General features: G+C 43.1%; 1 protein-coding gene across 4 annotated transcripts in view; it reads right to left on the bottom strand.

Moving 5' to 3' along the window:
• LOC109512321 (sodium channel protein type 8 subunit alpha) overlaps positions 1-13,378 on the bottom strand; it is a 96,153-nt gene that overhangs the window by 11,124 nt on the left and 71,651 nt on the right. For all 4 annotated transcript variants that reach the window (XM_019863937.1, XM_019863938.1, XM_019863939.1 and 1 more), the window contains 3 exons: positions 8,377-8,499; positions 2,276-2,560; positions 1,932-1,985 (listed from right to left, as the gene is read on the bottom strand). In XM_019863937.1, the coding sequence (XP_019719496.1) occupies positions 1,932-1,985; positions 2,276-2,560; positions 8,377-8,499 (462 nt within the window). The remainder of the gene's footprint in view (positions 1-1,931; positions 1,986-2,275; positions 2,561-8,376; positions 8,500-13,378) is intronic.

Below are 13,378 nucleotides of genomic sequence, written 5' to 3' on the forward strand. Positions count from 1 at the left end.
CATAATTGGATTGAAATACAATAAAATAAAGTGCAAAAATGTATAAACCAAAAACAACACTTTCTTCAAGAAGTAACAAGCAGCGAAAGCAAATATTATACTTTAATTTTTAAACTTGAACTGAGTAAAAACTCTTAATATGTGATTGCACAGTATATTATAAGTACCGGTAATATTCACTTCTTTGAGGCTGAGGCTGATACTCGGTGGTGTCTTAACTTTTCTACAAGTTCATCAATATTTGGGGTCAGGCTCTGAGCTGAGCAAATCCTCAAAATTGAGTGAGGGTGTTCAGCAGTAAATCGACTTCTGTGTGATGTTTTGTTCAGCTTCATCAAAGAAAATAGTTGTTCACACACGTATGTGCTGCAAAACTTTCGACAACGTTTGAGCAGCCTGGATGCGCAGCGGGACCACTGTGTCGGGGAGGAAACCGTCAAACTGCGCAGCACGCACTGCCGTATCTTTGCAGAAACACTGCAATTGTGTTTCTGCTAATGCTCACGTTTAAAAAGAGTTGCTTTTTTTCGGGGTAAACTTCGTCACAAACTTTAAGTATACCGTTTTTAATGAAATCCCCCTTCCCCCTCCATGTCCATGTTCTTGTTTTTGTTCGCGTGTTTCGTTTCATGATTCAGATTACACTATTCCAATCGCGCCACAGCCCTGCGATTGGCTGGCAACCAATTCAGGGTGTCCCCCGCCTACTGCCCGGAGACGGCTGGGATAGGCTCCAGCACCCCCCGCGACCCTAGTGAGGATCAAGCGGTTCGGAAAATGAATGAATGAATCGCGCCACACTTTCTCCACACAGAAGACACACAGGTTTTCCAGCTACGTCCATGAACATGTACTCCGACTCCCAACTTGTTTGAAACCCCCGGTTCTCAGTGTCCACCTTCCGTTTTGCCATTTTTGATGGGTATCTGAAAGCTAATGTCACTGTTATGGGAACGACTGCGAGACGAATAAATATTTAAATAAAGCGGCCGACTGCTTGGCGCGTCACCGTTGCATTGTGGGAAATGTAGTATTGGTGCGTGTAAAAGATCTGCGGGCTCTCGGCTTGCTGCGGTCCGCGGGCCGGTTCTAATAATAAATCAATATCATCCCAGGGGCCACTGAAAACATTCTCGCGGGCCGGATTTGGCCCGCGGGCCGGCACTTTGACATAGGTGGTCTAAATGATGGTTGGAATTTTTCACAGAAGTGCGCAAGGTGGCAGATTTTAAAAAGGGGGTTTGCACCAGTGTGGGAGTGAACACAGGCGACTTGATTCATAGCCAGTTGAAGCAGCTTCTTCCATTCTCTTCAAATGCAGCACAGGAAAAGCACACTGATCAACTTGGCAGAAGAAAAACTAATGTTCTCGAGTTGGCAGGGCGAAGTGCACAAAGTGCGTTTATAAGGAACTGAAAGCAGACCTCCACGGGTGATTGATGTAAAGTTGGCCAGGTTGATTACACAATGAAGTGAGCAGTTGGAGACTTCCACCACGATTACCCCGCAACCACCCACCCAGGCCGCCCGCCCTCCACAGATGTGCGGTGGCCGGTGGTATGATTTTAAAAAAATACAATAGCGATGACAATAAATACAATTCAGGATTTCTGCAATGACTCAGAGGGTATCATGCACACGATTCACGAAGTTATGAATGAAATATTTATCTATTTCTTTTTAACGCCAGTTTCGGTACCAAAAACGATACTTGGCTCAGCAGTACAGGAAATGAGGACAGTCATGAGCAGGGCCGACCCTGAAAAATGGGCTCATTTTAGCAAGGCAAGAAATAGAGTGTGTAAACACTTGTCTTAATTTGTGAGGAAAACAATGCGTAATGTCTAAAACACTGCCTGTGAAGTGAACGGTTTTATGATGGTTTTAGTCATTTCAAATATGATTGACAATAAAAGGTAGAACAAATGTACCTCTCTGGAATCCACAGCCGCATACATAATGTCCATCCAGCCTTTGAACGTGGCCTTTGAAAAGGGAAAGACATGCTGAGAAACAGTACTACAGAAAACACCAAGTAAAGGCAGCATTTCGTTCAAAGGGAAAGCAAAGAAAGTCCAAACGCAAACCAAAGGTGATGCACCGCCATTTCAACAGTTTGTGAAAGGAAAAAAAAAGATGAGATGAGCAAAGAAACACCCAAGACACAAAACGGAAAGCAGCCTCTCAAAACTTTGGATGCAAATGAAAGGAATGAGACAATGAAGGCAAGTTAAAAAAAAAAAAAAAAGAAGTCCAACAGGAGGTACAATCTCACCACTTGCAGCAAGGCCAGGTAGCCGGCGCCCACATTGTCAAAGTTGATTTTGACGTTCTTCCACCTGACCTCTGTAAAATTCTGTTCCACAAGGGCCTCGCACTGGCTCCTGTTGTTGACCACGTCAACAGGGAAGTACTCCTCGGAGGTCTCGTTGAAACAGAAGTAGTACTTGCCCGCAAACAGGTTGACCCCCATAATACTGAAAATCAGCCAAAAGATGAGGCAAACCAGCAACACATTCATAATGGAAGGGATGGCTCCCACCAAGGCGTTGACTACCACCTAAACCAGATGAGGAAAGACAAGATACGACACTGTTAATACCAGGAAACACAAAGACATCATCTCAACCTGTCGGCATGACGCATCATACTCTTATGACCTCACACTAACTATTACACAGACTTTTTTTTTTTTTTTTACTGATAGAGGAGACCAATGTTTGGGGGGTTTTTTTTCAATTATTATTTTAACGAGGTGGACTAGTTTCACAGAGAACTTGGTGGACGAAGTACATATGTTGACATGTCCCATGTAGTGGAATAATGCCGTGTGGACGAGTACCACCGTGTAGAAGACATAGCTAGAACCATGTCGTGAACAAGTGCTATGTGTGTGTGTGTGTGTGTGTGTGTGTGTGTGTGTGTGTGTGTGTGTGTGTGTGTGTGTGTGTGTGTGTGTGTGCGCGCGTGCGTGTGTGCACGTGGTGAAATCGTAACGTTTGTGGTTTGTGTTAGCTATTTGTGTTTTTTGACATGTTTTGATCATGTCTGCACGATTCAAGGTAATACCGTCAAATGGGCTTCGTCTTTACTTTTCTGAGGGAGTGTCTCATCACTTTTGGCATGGTGAATGGTGTGCATGGCTTTCGACGGCTACACTGAAGATGTAGACCAGGAGTAGGGAACTCGGGGTCCTTGAGAGCCATATCCTGCCTGTTTTAGATCCCTCCCTACTCCAACACACCTGATTCAACAGTTCATGATTGTTTCAGGCCTCTACAGGGCTTGCTGATGAGCTGATGATTTGAATCAGGTGTGTTGGAGTAGGGTGGAATCTAAAACAGGCAGGATATGGCTCTCGAGGAACCGGACTTCCCTACCCCTGATGTAGACTATACAATGGGGAAAAACAAACCAAAAAAAAATATATATATATATATATATATATAAAATAATCAGGGTCAGCCACCCTAGACAAGTGGTGCCTAATGGTTCCGATGCTTAGATTTGAATCTCGGCTATGGCCCTCCAGTGTGGTGTTCGCATGTTCTCCCAGTGTTTGTGTGTGCTTTTCCTACCACACAACAAGAACATGCAGGTTATCTTCACTGAAATCTGCAATGCGTCCAATGCGTGTGAATGCGTGTGTGAAGAAAGAAAATATTGTATATTTTTTAATACAAAACGGTACACATTGTGCACTATTATTTTATTCGATTTTTTTTAGGCTTAGATCATCATCTGGAGCATTCTTTAGTTTCTAAACTAAGCATTCCAAATTGTAACTATTCATACTAAGAATGTCCTTTTGACAGTGTTTCTGCATACCAGTATGATGTGTCCAACCTGACATATTCCAATCAAGCACATAGTCTCTTAAAATTCTCACTAGGAATTTGTTTAATGACTAGCTCAACTAATACACACAATTCTACAGCAGTCAAACATAAAAGTCAAATTTAACCAGCCCAAATGTATTCTTAGCAGTGCAGTCGAATTCACCGAATGCTACGCTAACACAATAGTGCTATTATCATGGCAGGCTGACAGCTGAGCATGCATGTCATTGTTTTGTGAAGCCATAGTCCCTCTCTCTTCCGATCTCTCAGCATGCCAGTGGCACAACTGCCAGCGTGCACGAATCACATGAACGTCGACAGTATATGCGCAAATTAGCATTGACAATGTCTTTGTTGCACTTGCCGAGAGAATGACTCTCGTTGAAATGTGAACCACAGCTAAACCGCTTCCCCAATATGCTGCTCGGAAAGCAGCGGAGCCAAGAAACCCAAGAAAAAGAGGGAAAATTGCTTTCCAAAACGCATAATGTGCACCAGCGGTTCGAGGACATGCATGTTACATAGCATTGTGCAATCTCAAGAACCACTCAAATCAATAAATCAATCGAGAAATAAGTGGATAGAGAGCGAGGGCGACTCAAGAGATGGTGGTAGAACAGCTGCTAACGTCTTTGGCGGCTGTTGCCATTTGGTGTAGATTTAAACCGGATCAGTAACAGACTGAATGCAACTGGGCTACAAAGGGTGGCAGCAGTTGTACGGCTCAAAACAGGATCAAAGTGAGGAAGCAGCGATCAACCTGGATTGACACATCACGTCAGGCTTATTCCTATTACTCCAACGAGCTGAAATAGGCTCACGAATGTCAAAATGTGGTGAACAAGCCAATAACGGTGATAAAAGCAGAATAGTAAATTCCACATTCATTACACAGTAACTACAGTACCTATTTTTTTGTCATCGTGATTGCAACTCTCTTTTTCCATCTCTCTATTCATCCACTTCCCCATTCATTTATTTGTTGCTCAGCCATTGACATTGGTCACTTCAAACAAAATGTTAACATTATATGTAAATAGATCGATAGGTGAACATCAACAGTGTGGTCAAACCTAGACAGCGGGAGCTATTTTGACCCCTTTTGCCTCTCTTTCCACCCCCACGCCCACCCCAAATGTCCCACCAACTTATTCCAAAAGAGAAGCATCGAAGGTTTGACTCGCGTACCATCCATGCAGCCTATCCAGGGCCTGAAATGCCTGCTCATAAGCATTGCATTTGAGTCAATGGACGGCTCGTATGAATGAGCCTTGATGCACGTGATGATTGCATGCAGCTTCTCAATGCTGGATTGTCATTTTTGGAGGAACCAAAACATTTGCCCTTCTAAAAGCCACAACTCAGAGTGAAGAGTTGAACGGGGCTGTCCACTTCCCGTGCAAATGGAAGGCAACAGGAAGCCAGGGAGGGCCAGCTGCATGCGCTCTAGGGTGCCGCGACATGGACAGCTCGTGTGTCATGGCAGCCGAGCATATTTGGCAATCTTCTGGCAGCGCCCCTAAAAGGTGGGCTACGTGATGGAAGGAGCGGTATTCGATGAAAGGGATCAGTGTGCATCGGTGGACAGAAGTTAAACAAATCCACCGTACTGCCGCTGCCACAACACTGTGAAGTGGCGCTCGTCTGTGTCAGAGGCCGATTTAGTGGTGGAATGAGAGGGGCAAGAGGTTGGGAGTTATTTGGGGTGGAGTTGGGTGGGCTTGAAGCGGGTGGATGTGAAGAACAGACAACCAGTCCCAAAGTAGTCAGAGCTGGAGTAGCGTGCATGAGAATTTGTGATGTTTGAGCATGGCTATCATCAGTATAGATCGGGGGTCGACAACCTGCACCTTGAGAGCCGCATGCGGCTCTTTAGCACCGCCCTAGTGGCTAACTGGAGCTTTTTCAAAATGTTTGAAAATGGGAAAAGATGGGGGAGGGAAATCTATTTTTTGTTTTAACATGGTTTCAGTAGGAGGACAAACATCACACAAACATTCATGAAGGCTCATTGTGTATTTGTAGCCAACTCAGTCATTTTGATAGAAGGCTAATATAGATATATAGAATGTGTTGCCCCAATTATAAGGCGTATACAAGGCTTTAAATTTTTTGCGGCTCCAGACAATTTTTTTGTTCTGTGTTTTGGTCCAATATGGCTCTTTTAACATTTTGGGTTGCCGACCCCTGGTATAGATGATAAGAACTGTGAGGCACAAGCTCCCTATCATTTAAAGGAAAACAAGTGGGGGGTAGGGAGGGGGCTGTCTATAAAGCTTGTGATGTTATAAAACCATTGGGCCCTATTTTCGTCATGGACGCAAGTCTAGCGCAAAGTGCAGTCTAATTGTACGCATGGCTGCAGTTTTTTTTCTTTCAAATTGGGTGCGTTTTTGTGCGCCATTGTGGGATGGAGCGTAGTGTTTTCCCAGGCCAGTCCTCACGGCATCCCTCGCTTGCATCAAAATCAGGGCGGCACGGCATTTACACCCAATATCGCCGTGCTTATATTGCGGAAACACTGGAGTTTGACTTAAAGTACAATGCCTCCTCTTTCGGACGATGTAGTCAGCTGTGTGTGTGACGTGGGCAATCATGCATCCGTGTGTGACCAAAAAATGAAAATCTCTCAAAAACCTGATGTTCATGGGTGTGGTGGGGAGAGTGAAGATGCATTTGAAATCAGCGCAAAAGTATAACTAGGGACACATCAAGCCACCTCTGATTAAAATTTGACCAGTGTAATAATTTCAATGCCAAAAAGGGTGGGCGGCAAGGGCCCATTCATCGCTGCTGGAAGATTTTATATTCTACAGAGAATTTATCACAATTCACCCTTTTATGTTCAATCTACTCTACAGATTGTGACCTGCAATGCCAAAATTACGCAACTATACACAAAAGATGATTTAACATTGCTTCGATACATTTTTTGCTTGTAAATTCAAAAAGTTCAGACATTTTTCCTTCTTACTATTATACGTATGTTTTTAAGGCAAGTGTAGCTAACATGGGATGAGACATTTCACACTATTCAAGGCAGATTTCTACAACGCTGTTGAGTCAACAACATTTAGGTGGCTAAAAGGTTACTTCCTGTTTATGATCTAATTTGAAATAAAAACGAATTCAGTGCAACGTCCCATTGCATACAGCCATCTCGTTACCTCTGCGTCCCGCGTCCTAGATGCATAATTTTCCCGCGGGACGCACAGTTCCAAATAATGTGCGTTTTTGGGATGCAAGGAAATTTCTCAGTCAAAACAAAAAAATCCTACGGTAAATCTTTTTTCCAGCAACGATCGCAGTTTGACCATCGCCGCCATTGTTGTTTTGATCTCGCGTTAAGTAATCTCGCATGATGACATTTCCGTTCCCGCGAGATGAGATTGGCGAGAACGGCCTTAACCTCGCGGGAAGCAGACGATTGCCAAGTTGTGTAACGTTAAAACAAGTGTTGCGCACAAGTGTTGCGAAAGTTTATTGCAGAGATATCACAGAGGAAACAGCTAAAGTTGGATAGTTTTTTGCGATAAGTTGACTTTGACAAACCCCTTGCATCATTGGAAGCAGAGCAAAGAGAGGAGAATTTATGAACTCAAAGACTGAACCATGGGATGAAATAAGAACCTATTTCTCAACAAATCTTGTGTGCCTGAATTATTAAAATTTTTGCAGCATTTGTGTGTAAGAAATAAACCTATTATCAATGTATATCGTTGTTGATTGTGTTATTATCATATGCAATTGAATAAGTAGACCATTTCAGAATTCGAAATTTGGGACTCTCGAAATGCATAATGGGACTTATACTTTTATGATCAGTGAGTCCCTGGGACTCGCAGGGCTCAAACTGTAAAATTATCACTGTGCATATATTTCGGGTGTGACTGGTTGGCTAGAGGCTTTTGGCGTCCTGTGGCTTCCTACTGGTTGTTGCCGCCAATGCACAGAGGAATGCTGTGTGCTGGGGAAGGTGTGGGAGTTAATGGGCCTGAGTAGGGGGAGGCTGTGAGGGACGTACGAAGGTAGGTGCGGGTTGTCATCTTCATTGAAAGAGGTGGTTGAGAATCAGGCCTGTCGCGCAGCTAATTGTTGATTTAATCGCTGTGTTAGATGGCATGTAAGCGTTGGCACTAACGGGGCCACAAGTGGTAGTCATCAGCTCGCAACAATGTGAGGAGATAGAATCAGAAGAAATCACTTTTGTGATGAGGCAGCTTTGCTGTAAGAATCAATGTCAATGTTTTTAGAATGTTTTGGACAATCAATTGCAATGTATGTTGTTCGACTGTCACTACAGCTGCATCATGACTTGTTTGCTAATGCTAAAAAACAAAAAAAAAAAACAAAACAAAAAACAAAAAAAAATGGTACAGGATTGAAAAGGTTTGGCTTTCTGGTTTTAAGAGAAACCCCCCAAATATTTGCTTGTGGATTTTGTTGTTGTTCTTTTGTTGTTAATTTTCAGTTCTAGCATGCTTGAACCTGTTGAATGGGCATGCGGAAGGATCAGCTGCTTAGCTTTGGATCTTACCCTCATCCCTTCAAAACGTGACAAGGCTCTGAGGGGTCTCAAGGCCCTTAGTGTCCTGAGTGATTTAATGGGCCCTAGATCGGAGTAGCCCAGCGCATTAGCTACAAGGCTGACTATAGACACCTACACAAAAAACAGAGAAGCAAAAGAGGTTCCAAACTGTTAGACGTGTGAGATTATTCACTAAGGAAGAGAGAGGGCCCTGGCATCGGCAAGGAGAGTTGTTTAACATACACACAGAAATCTATGCAATGTATATGCATATGTGATGCATTGATACATGCATAGATACTTGAAAGAAAAGGTCATTGTGTAATATAGGTTTGATGTGCGTGGTGTTTTTTTTTTTTTTTTTTTTTTAGTAGCGGAAGGAGATGGGGGTTGTTAACATCAGTTAATTTGGGGAAAGAAAATCCAGTGTACCTGCAAAAAAATGTGAAATTGAGCAAGACGGAGAGAAGGAGTAAATGATGAAAAGAGAGAGAGAGAGAGAGAGAGAGAGAGAGAGAGAGAGAGAGAGACATAAGACTCAAATCAAGGGCAAATCAGGCAGAGAAGAACATGACACGGTTTAGTACAAGCGAGAGGAGCTGGGGGGGCACAGAGGAAGACTTGGGGAGGGGAAGGCAGGAGTAAGAAGAAGAGAGGTCACCCTGCAGGAGTCGATTAAACACCCAACAGATTGGAGAGCCTTACCCTTGCCCCTCTAACATTGTCTCTCCGTGTCGCTCTTGGGCTCAAATCCCAATCACAATTTAAGACAGACAAACTAACGGTACCTAAGAGAAAGAATACAAGTCAACATGTACAAGAGTGTCACTGGGCTGCCATCATTTCTCATACATCATGTACGTTCAAATGGTCACACACTTTTGTGGGGAGGTGGATGGGGGTATCAAAGAGGGGAGCCACAGTCACATGAACCACACACGAGAGACAGGCTTGGATGTATAGGGCACACCTGATGGATTGATAAACACTTGAAGGACAGCAAAACCTTACAGACTAGTCCAGTTGTACACAATTAATAGACATGAAACGGTTGCAGCCCCTCTTGTGTCAAAATGTTTGAAGTGCAAAATGAAAACGATATATGCGTTCAACAGGTACACGCATACCAATATTGGGCCAGTTTTGAGCCCCATTCAGCACCCACCCGTCCCTTATCCTGTGGTGTGGGGTGTGTTCAGGGTAATTTTTCCTCCTCGATCTGCTCTGAAAACAGTTTGGATTGGCAATTGTAAATGCAGACTCCGTAGCTGTAATGTGAGGAAAGGGACTTTGAACGAACCCTGACGTGAACGCTCATGTTGCTACATTCGCCAGCACTCGCCCCTCAGTGGAACCCGTGAACAAAAGGCAGGGTTTAATTAGTTTTATTTATCTATTTATTCATTTCTTAGATTTGCTGGGTTTTAGCATTCAACATCATGGTTGAATATATCTTATATCTTTGTGAGTAAAAAACAAAACAAAACAGAGATGCAATGTTTATGTCCCCTCCTCATTTAGATTGAATAACTTGAATAACAGAGGTGGGAACGTCCATCATTTGTCATTCACCAGTGGCCACCTGTTTCTCATTGTCAATTCGTCATTGTTTCGAGGCAACCAAATCTGTCGTCATCAGTCTGTCGCTCCGTCAGTTATTTTAGCCGCGCTTCTGTCATCGCTAAATCACAGTTCGTCGTGACCATTTCAGGACAGTCAGTCAATCCGACACTGCGTCATCTTTATTTCAGCCACGGTTCCGTTATCGATAAATTACATTTGGTTCCCTCTGTTTTAGGATTACCAGCCAATCAGCGCTGAAAACCTACTACTTATTACATCACATACATTTGCAGCACAAGAAGACAAACAGCCCCCCCCAAAAAAAAAGACACATATACACACACACACGCACGCACGCACGCACGCACGCACGCACGCACACACACACACACACACACACACACACACACAATGTGGTGTTAGGTAGAATAAAAACAATACGGGACAAAGTCATTGGGGTCTGTGGGACCGGCGAAAGGTACAGTAATCCCTCGCTCTTCGTGGTCATGGGGGCCAGAACCTCCCCGCGCAAGGGGGAAAAACCACTAAGTAGGATTTGCCCCTGCCCCCAGGAATTTTTGTATGTTTATATGGGTACGGCCATGTTTAAATTTTGTAAATAGTTTATACTTGACACATTTGAGACAACTATAACAACAGTAACCATATTTACTTAAATATTTAATTCCAAAACCTTACACAGTAATGAACATTCATCAACATTGCCTTCTGAGAGAGTCGAAGAGGCTTGTGTTAGTGGTGTAGCTGTGACTCGTACAGGCTTTAGATTCACTCTGAGACTCTCCTGCTGGAGGCGCAGAGGGTGTAGCTGAGGTTTTTAAATTGGAGAAAAACATGGTAATAGGTGGCGCTATGACGTCATCTTGTCTTCTTATGAGTTGAAATAGGTTTAAGGTTTCTTTTTTATGAGACAATGTTCTTTTTTTAGTCAAGAGAAAAACTCTTTCCCAGCTGACAGTTTCGGCTGTCACGTCAGCCTTCGTCTGAGCTGTCACTGCTTCCTTGTGACGTGTATAAAAAACAGCTGACCAGGTTGGGAAACCTTCAAAATAAGGCTCCCCGACCCGGAAAAGGCTGCACTTCAACCCCTTGCCGCCATTGAAGCAATGTGTCCAAGGATGTAAGCCCCCTCGTCCCTGTTGATGGTGCCATCTCCGTGGAGGAGTGAGCGGGTTTGCATGGTGTCACACACCTGAGACACATTGCTTCAACGGCGGCCAGGGGTTGGAGTGCAGCTTCACTAATCGAAAAAAGTTCTTGCTTAGACCAGGGGTGTCAAACTCATTTCACATTGTGGGCCACACACGGCCTCAGTAGATGTCAAGTTCGCCGGACCATTAAAATTATACCATACTCTGCTATAAATAACCAAAATAATATGTCTTTCCTTTGTTTTGGTTTAAAGAAGCACAAGAATATTGAGAAAATGTTGACATTTAATGAACATATCTTTTACAAAACATTTCATGAAGCACCTTAGAGTTCCTTAGACAAATGTGCAATTTACTTTTATCATACACATATATGCATTGCAACTGATCCCACTGATTGTACAAAGGCACAAAACTAACAAGGAACTTGGTATTGAAAAATGTAGTAAGGCACTAAGATTAAACGAGATTTATAAAGAAAGGAATTTTTAAACCATTTACACATGTGCATATAAAATCTAAATTTAATTCCTGCCGACACCTTACAAACCATGGCGAGTGCTATTAAATGTGTAAAGAATAAAGTATTCACGTCCTTGACAGCGTCTGCTGTGTTGGGTCTGTCTCAGTGACAGACTGAGGCTGCTGTTGTCTTCTTCTCTGATCAAAACAATGTTTTCTACTCTGATCAAAAGAGTGTGTCCCCTAGCGGATACTCCATGAATTGCACCTTATTAAAAATATTCATTCCGTGTCTTTTATGCATTTATTCACTTTTAAATGATGCCACGGGCCTGATAGAACCTCCTTGGGGGCCAGTTCTGTCCCGCGGGCCGGATGTTTGACGCACCTGGCTTAGACCAAAAAAAAAAAAAGTTACACAACACTAAGATACACAGAGATGAAAGTGGACTTTGCCGAAAATCCCTGAAAAATAAAATAAATAAATAAATTATATATAGATATATATATATATAATTAATCCGTCGAAAAACGCCTTAATTAATTTATTTATTTTATTTTAACACAGCACATTACAAAACACGGACAGTCTTCTCCCTCGTACGCTTTGTTGTTTAAAGCCTTTTGAGGTGAAAGAGGAGAGAATCAAAGTGACTTACCGGGTTTGTCGACCTTCCGAATGTAGTCAGACAAAAAATCCGTTCACGTCCTTTTCTTCGAGCCATGACCACTTGAACGTGTTCCTCACACTCGCGTCTATCGCGTGTAAGTCTGCTTGTCTGTCTACCTGCTTGAACATTATGCACGAATAACTTTACATATAGCGCTCAAATACTCAATATTCAATTATTTATCTGGACTTTGAGGCTTCCGCTGTCGCCGAAATTTCGAAAGTCCAATGTAGGGGAATGGTGGTTGTCGTTGCTTGCGTTTGCTGTAGTCGGAGCTTCTTCGATATCTGACGTTGGTTGCGTCGGCGCTGATTGGTTGAAACCAAAACGACGCTTGCATGCGTAATGTTCGCGCTGACGCACGTACAGCAGAGACCAACCGAGTGCTGTGGCGCGCTTCGCTCGAATGGTGTCGCTACAACCAAAACAACGAACTCAAACGCGTGTTCATTCAATGTTGTCAACGAATTCCCGGAATAATTTTTCGGCACTTTAATTTCCCGGAAGAAAATTGAGGACAATTTAAAAAACCCGGAATTCCGGGAAAATCCGGAGAACTTTCATCTCTGGATACATACAGTAAGCGAGACAGTCAACAGACTGGTGATGATGCACAGCGCATCATCACTGGATAAATCCACTCGTGCTCTTATTGGTCAATGTCCTGCCGGGAACCAATCATACGCCATGTATGAGTGCCCGTAGCATGTACAGTACAGTCCAGGCATGTACAAAGGCTCCGAGTAAACTCATCTCGTTATTTGGCATGACAAATCGTCTGACAGCTTTGTTCGAAATGCAGGGAAACCTTCTCTCTCATGTATCAACATAAAACAAAGTGTCATTCCGCAATATGGTCGCCGATAGGGCTGTATTTTTCATTTTTAGATGATTTTTTTTTTTTTTTTGGTGGATACAGCATTTTGGTAAACCTGTGAAGCACTGAAGTCACAAAATCCGAAGTAGCGAGGGATTACTGTACATACAACAAAGCCAGCTTCATTTACCGGCCAGGACGACCCAAAAAAAAAGCCAAACAAAAAAAAAACCCAGCAGGCTTGGAGAATAGGAACTAAGATTTAGCACCATGGGTCACCAAAATGACAAATGACGGTCAATGTTGTTTTTTTTTTTTTTTTTTTT

Source organism: Hippocampus comes, unplaced genomic scaffold (genome assembly GCF_001891065.2).
Source record: "Hippocampus comes isolate QL1 unplaced genomic scaffold, H_comes_QL1_v1.1 scaffold467, whole genome shotgun sequence".
NCBI classification, from domain to species: domain Eukaryota; kingdom Metazoa; phylum Chordata; class Actinopteri; order Syngnathiformes; family Syngnathidae; genus Hippocampus; species Hippocampus comes.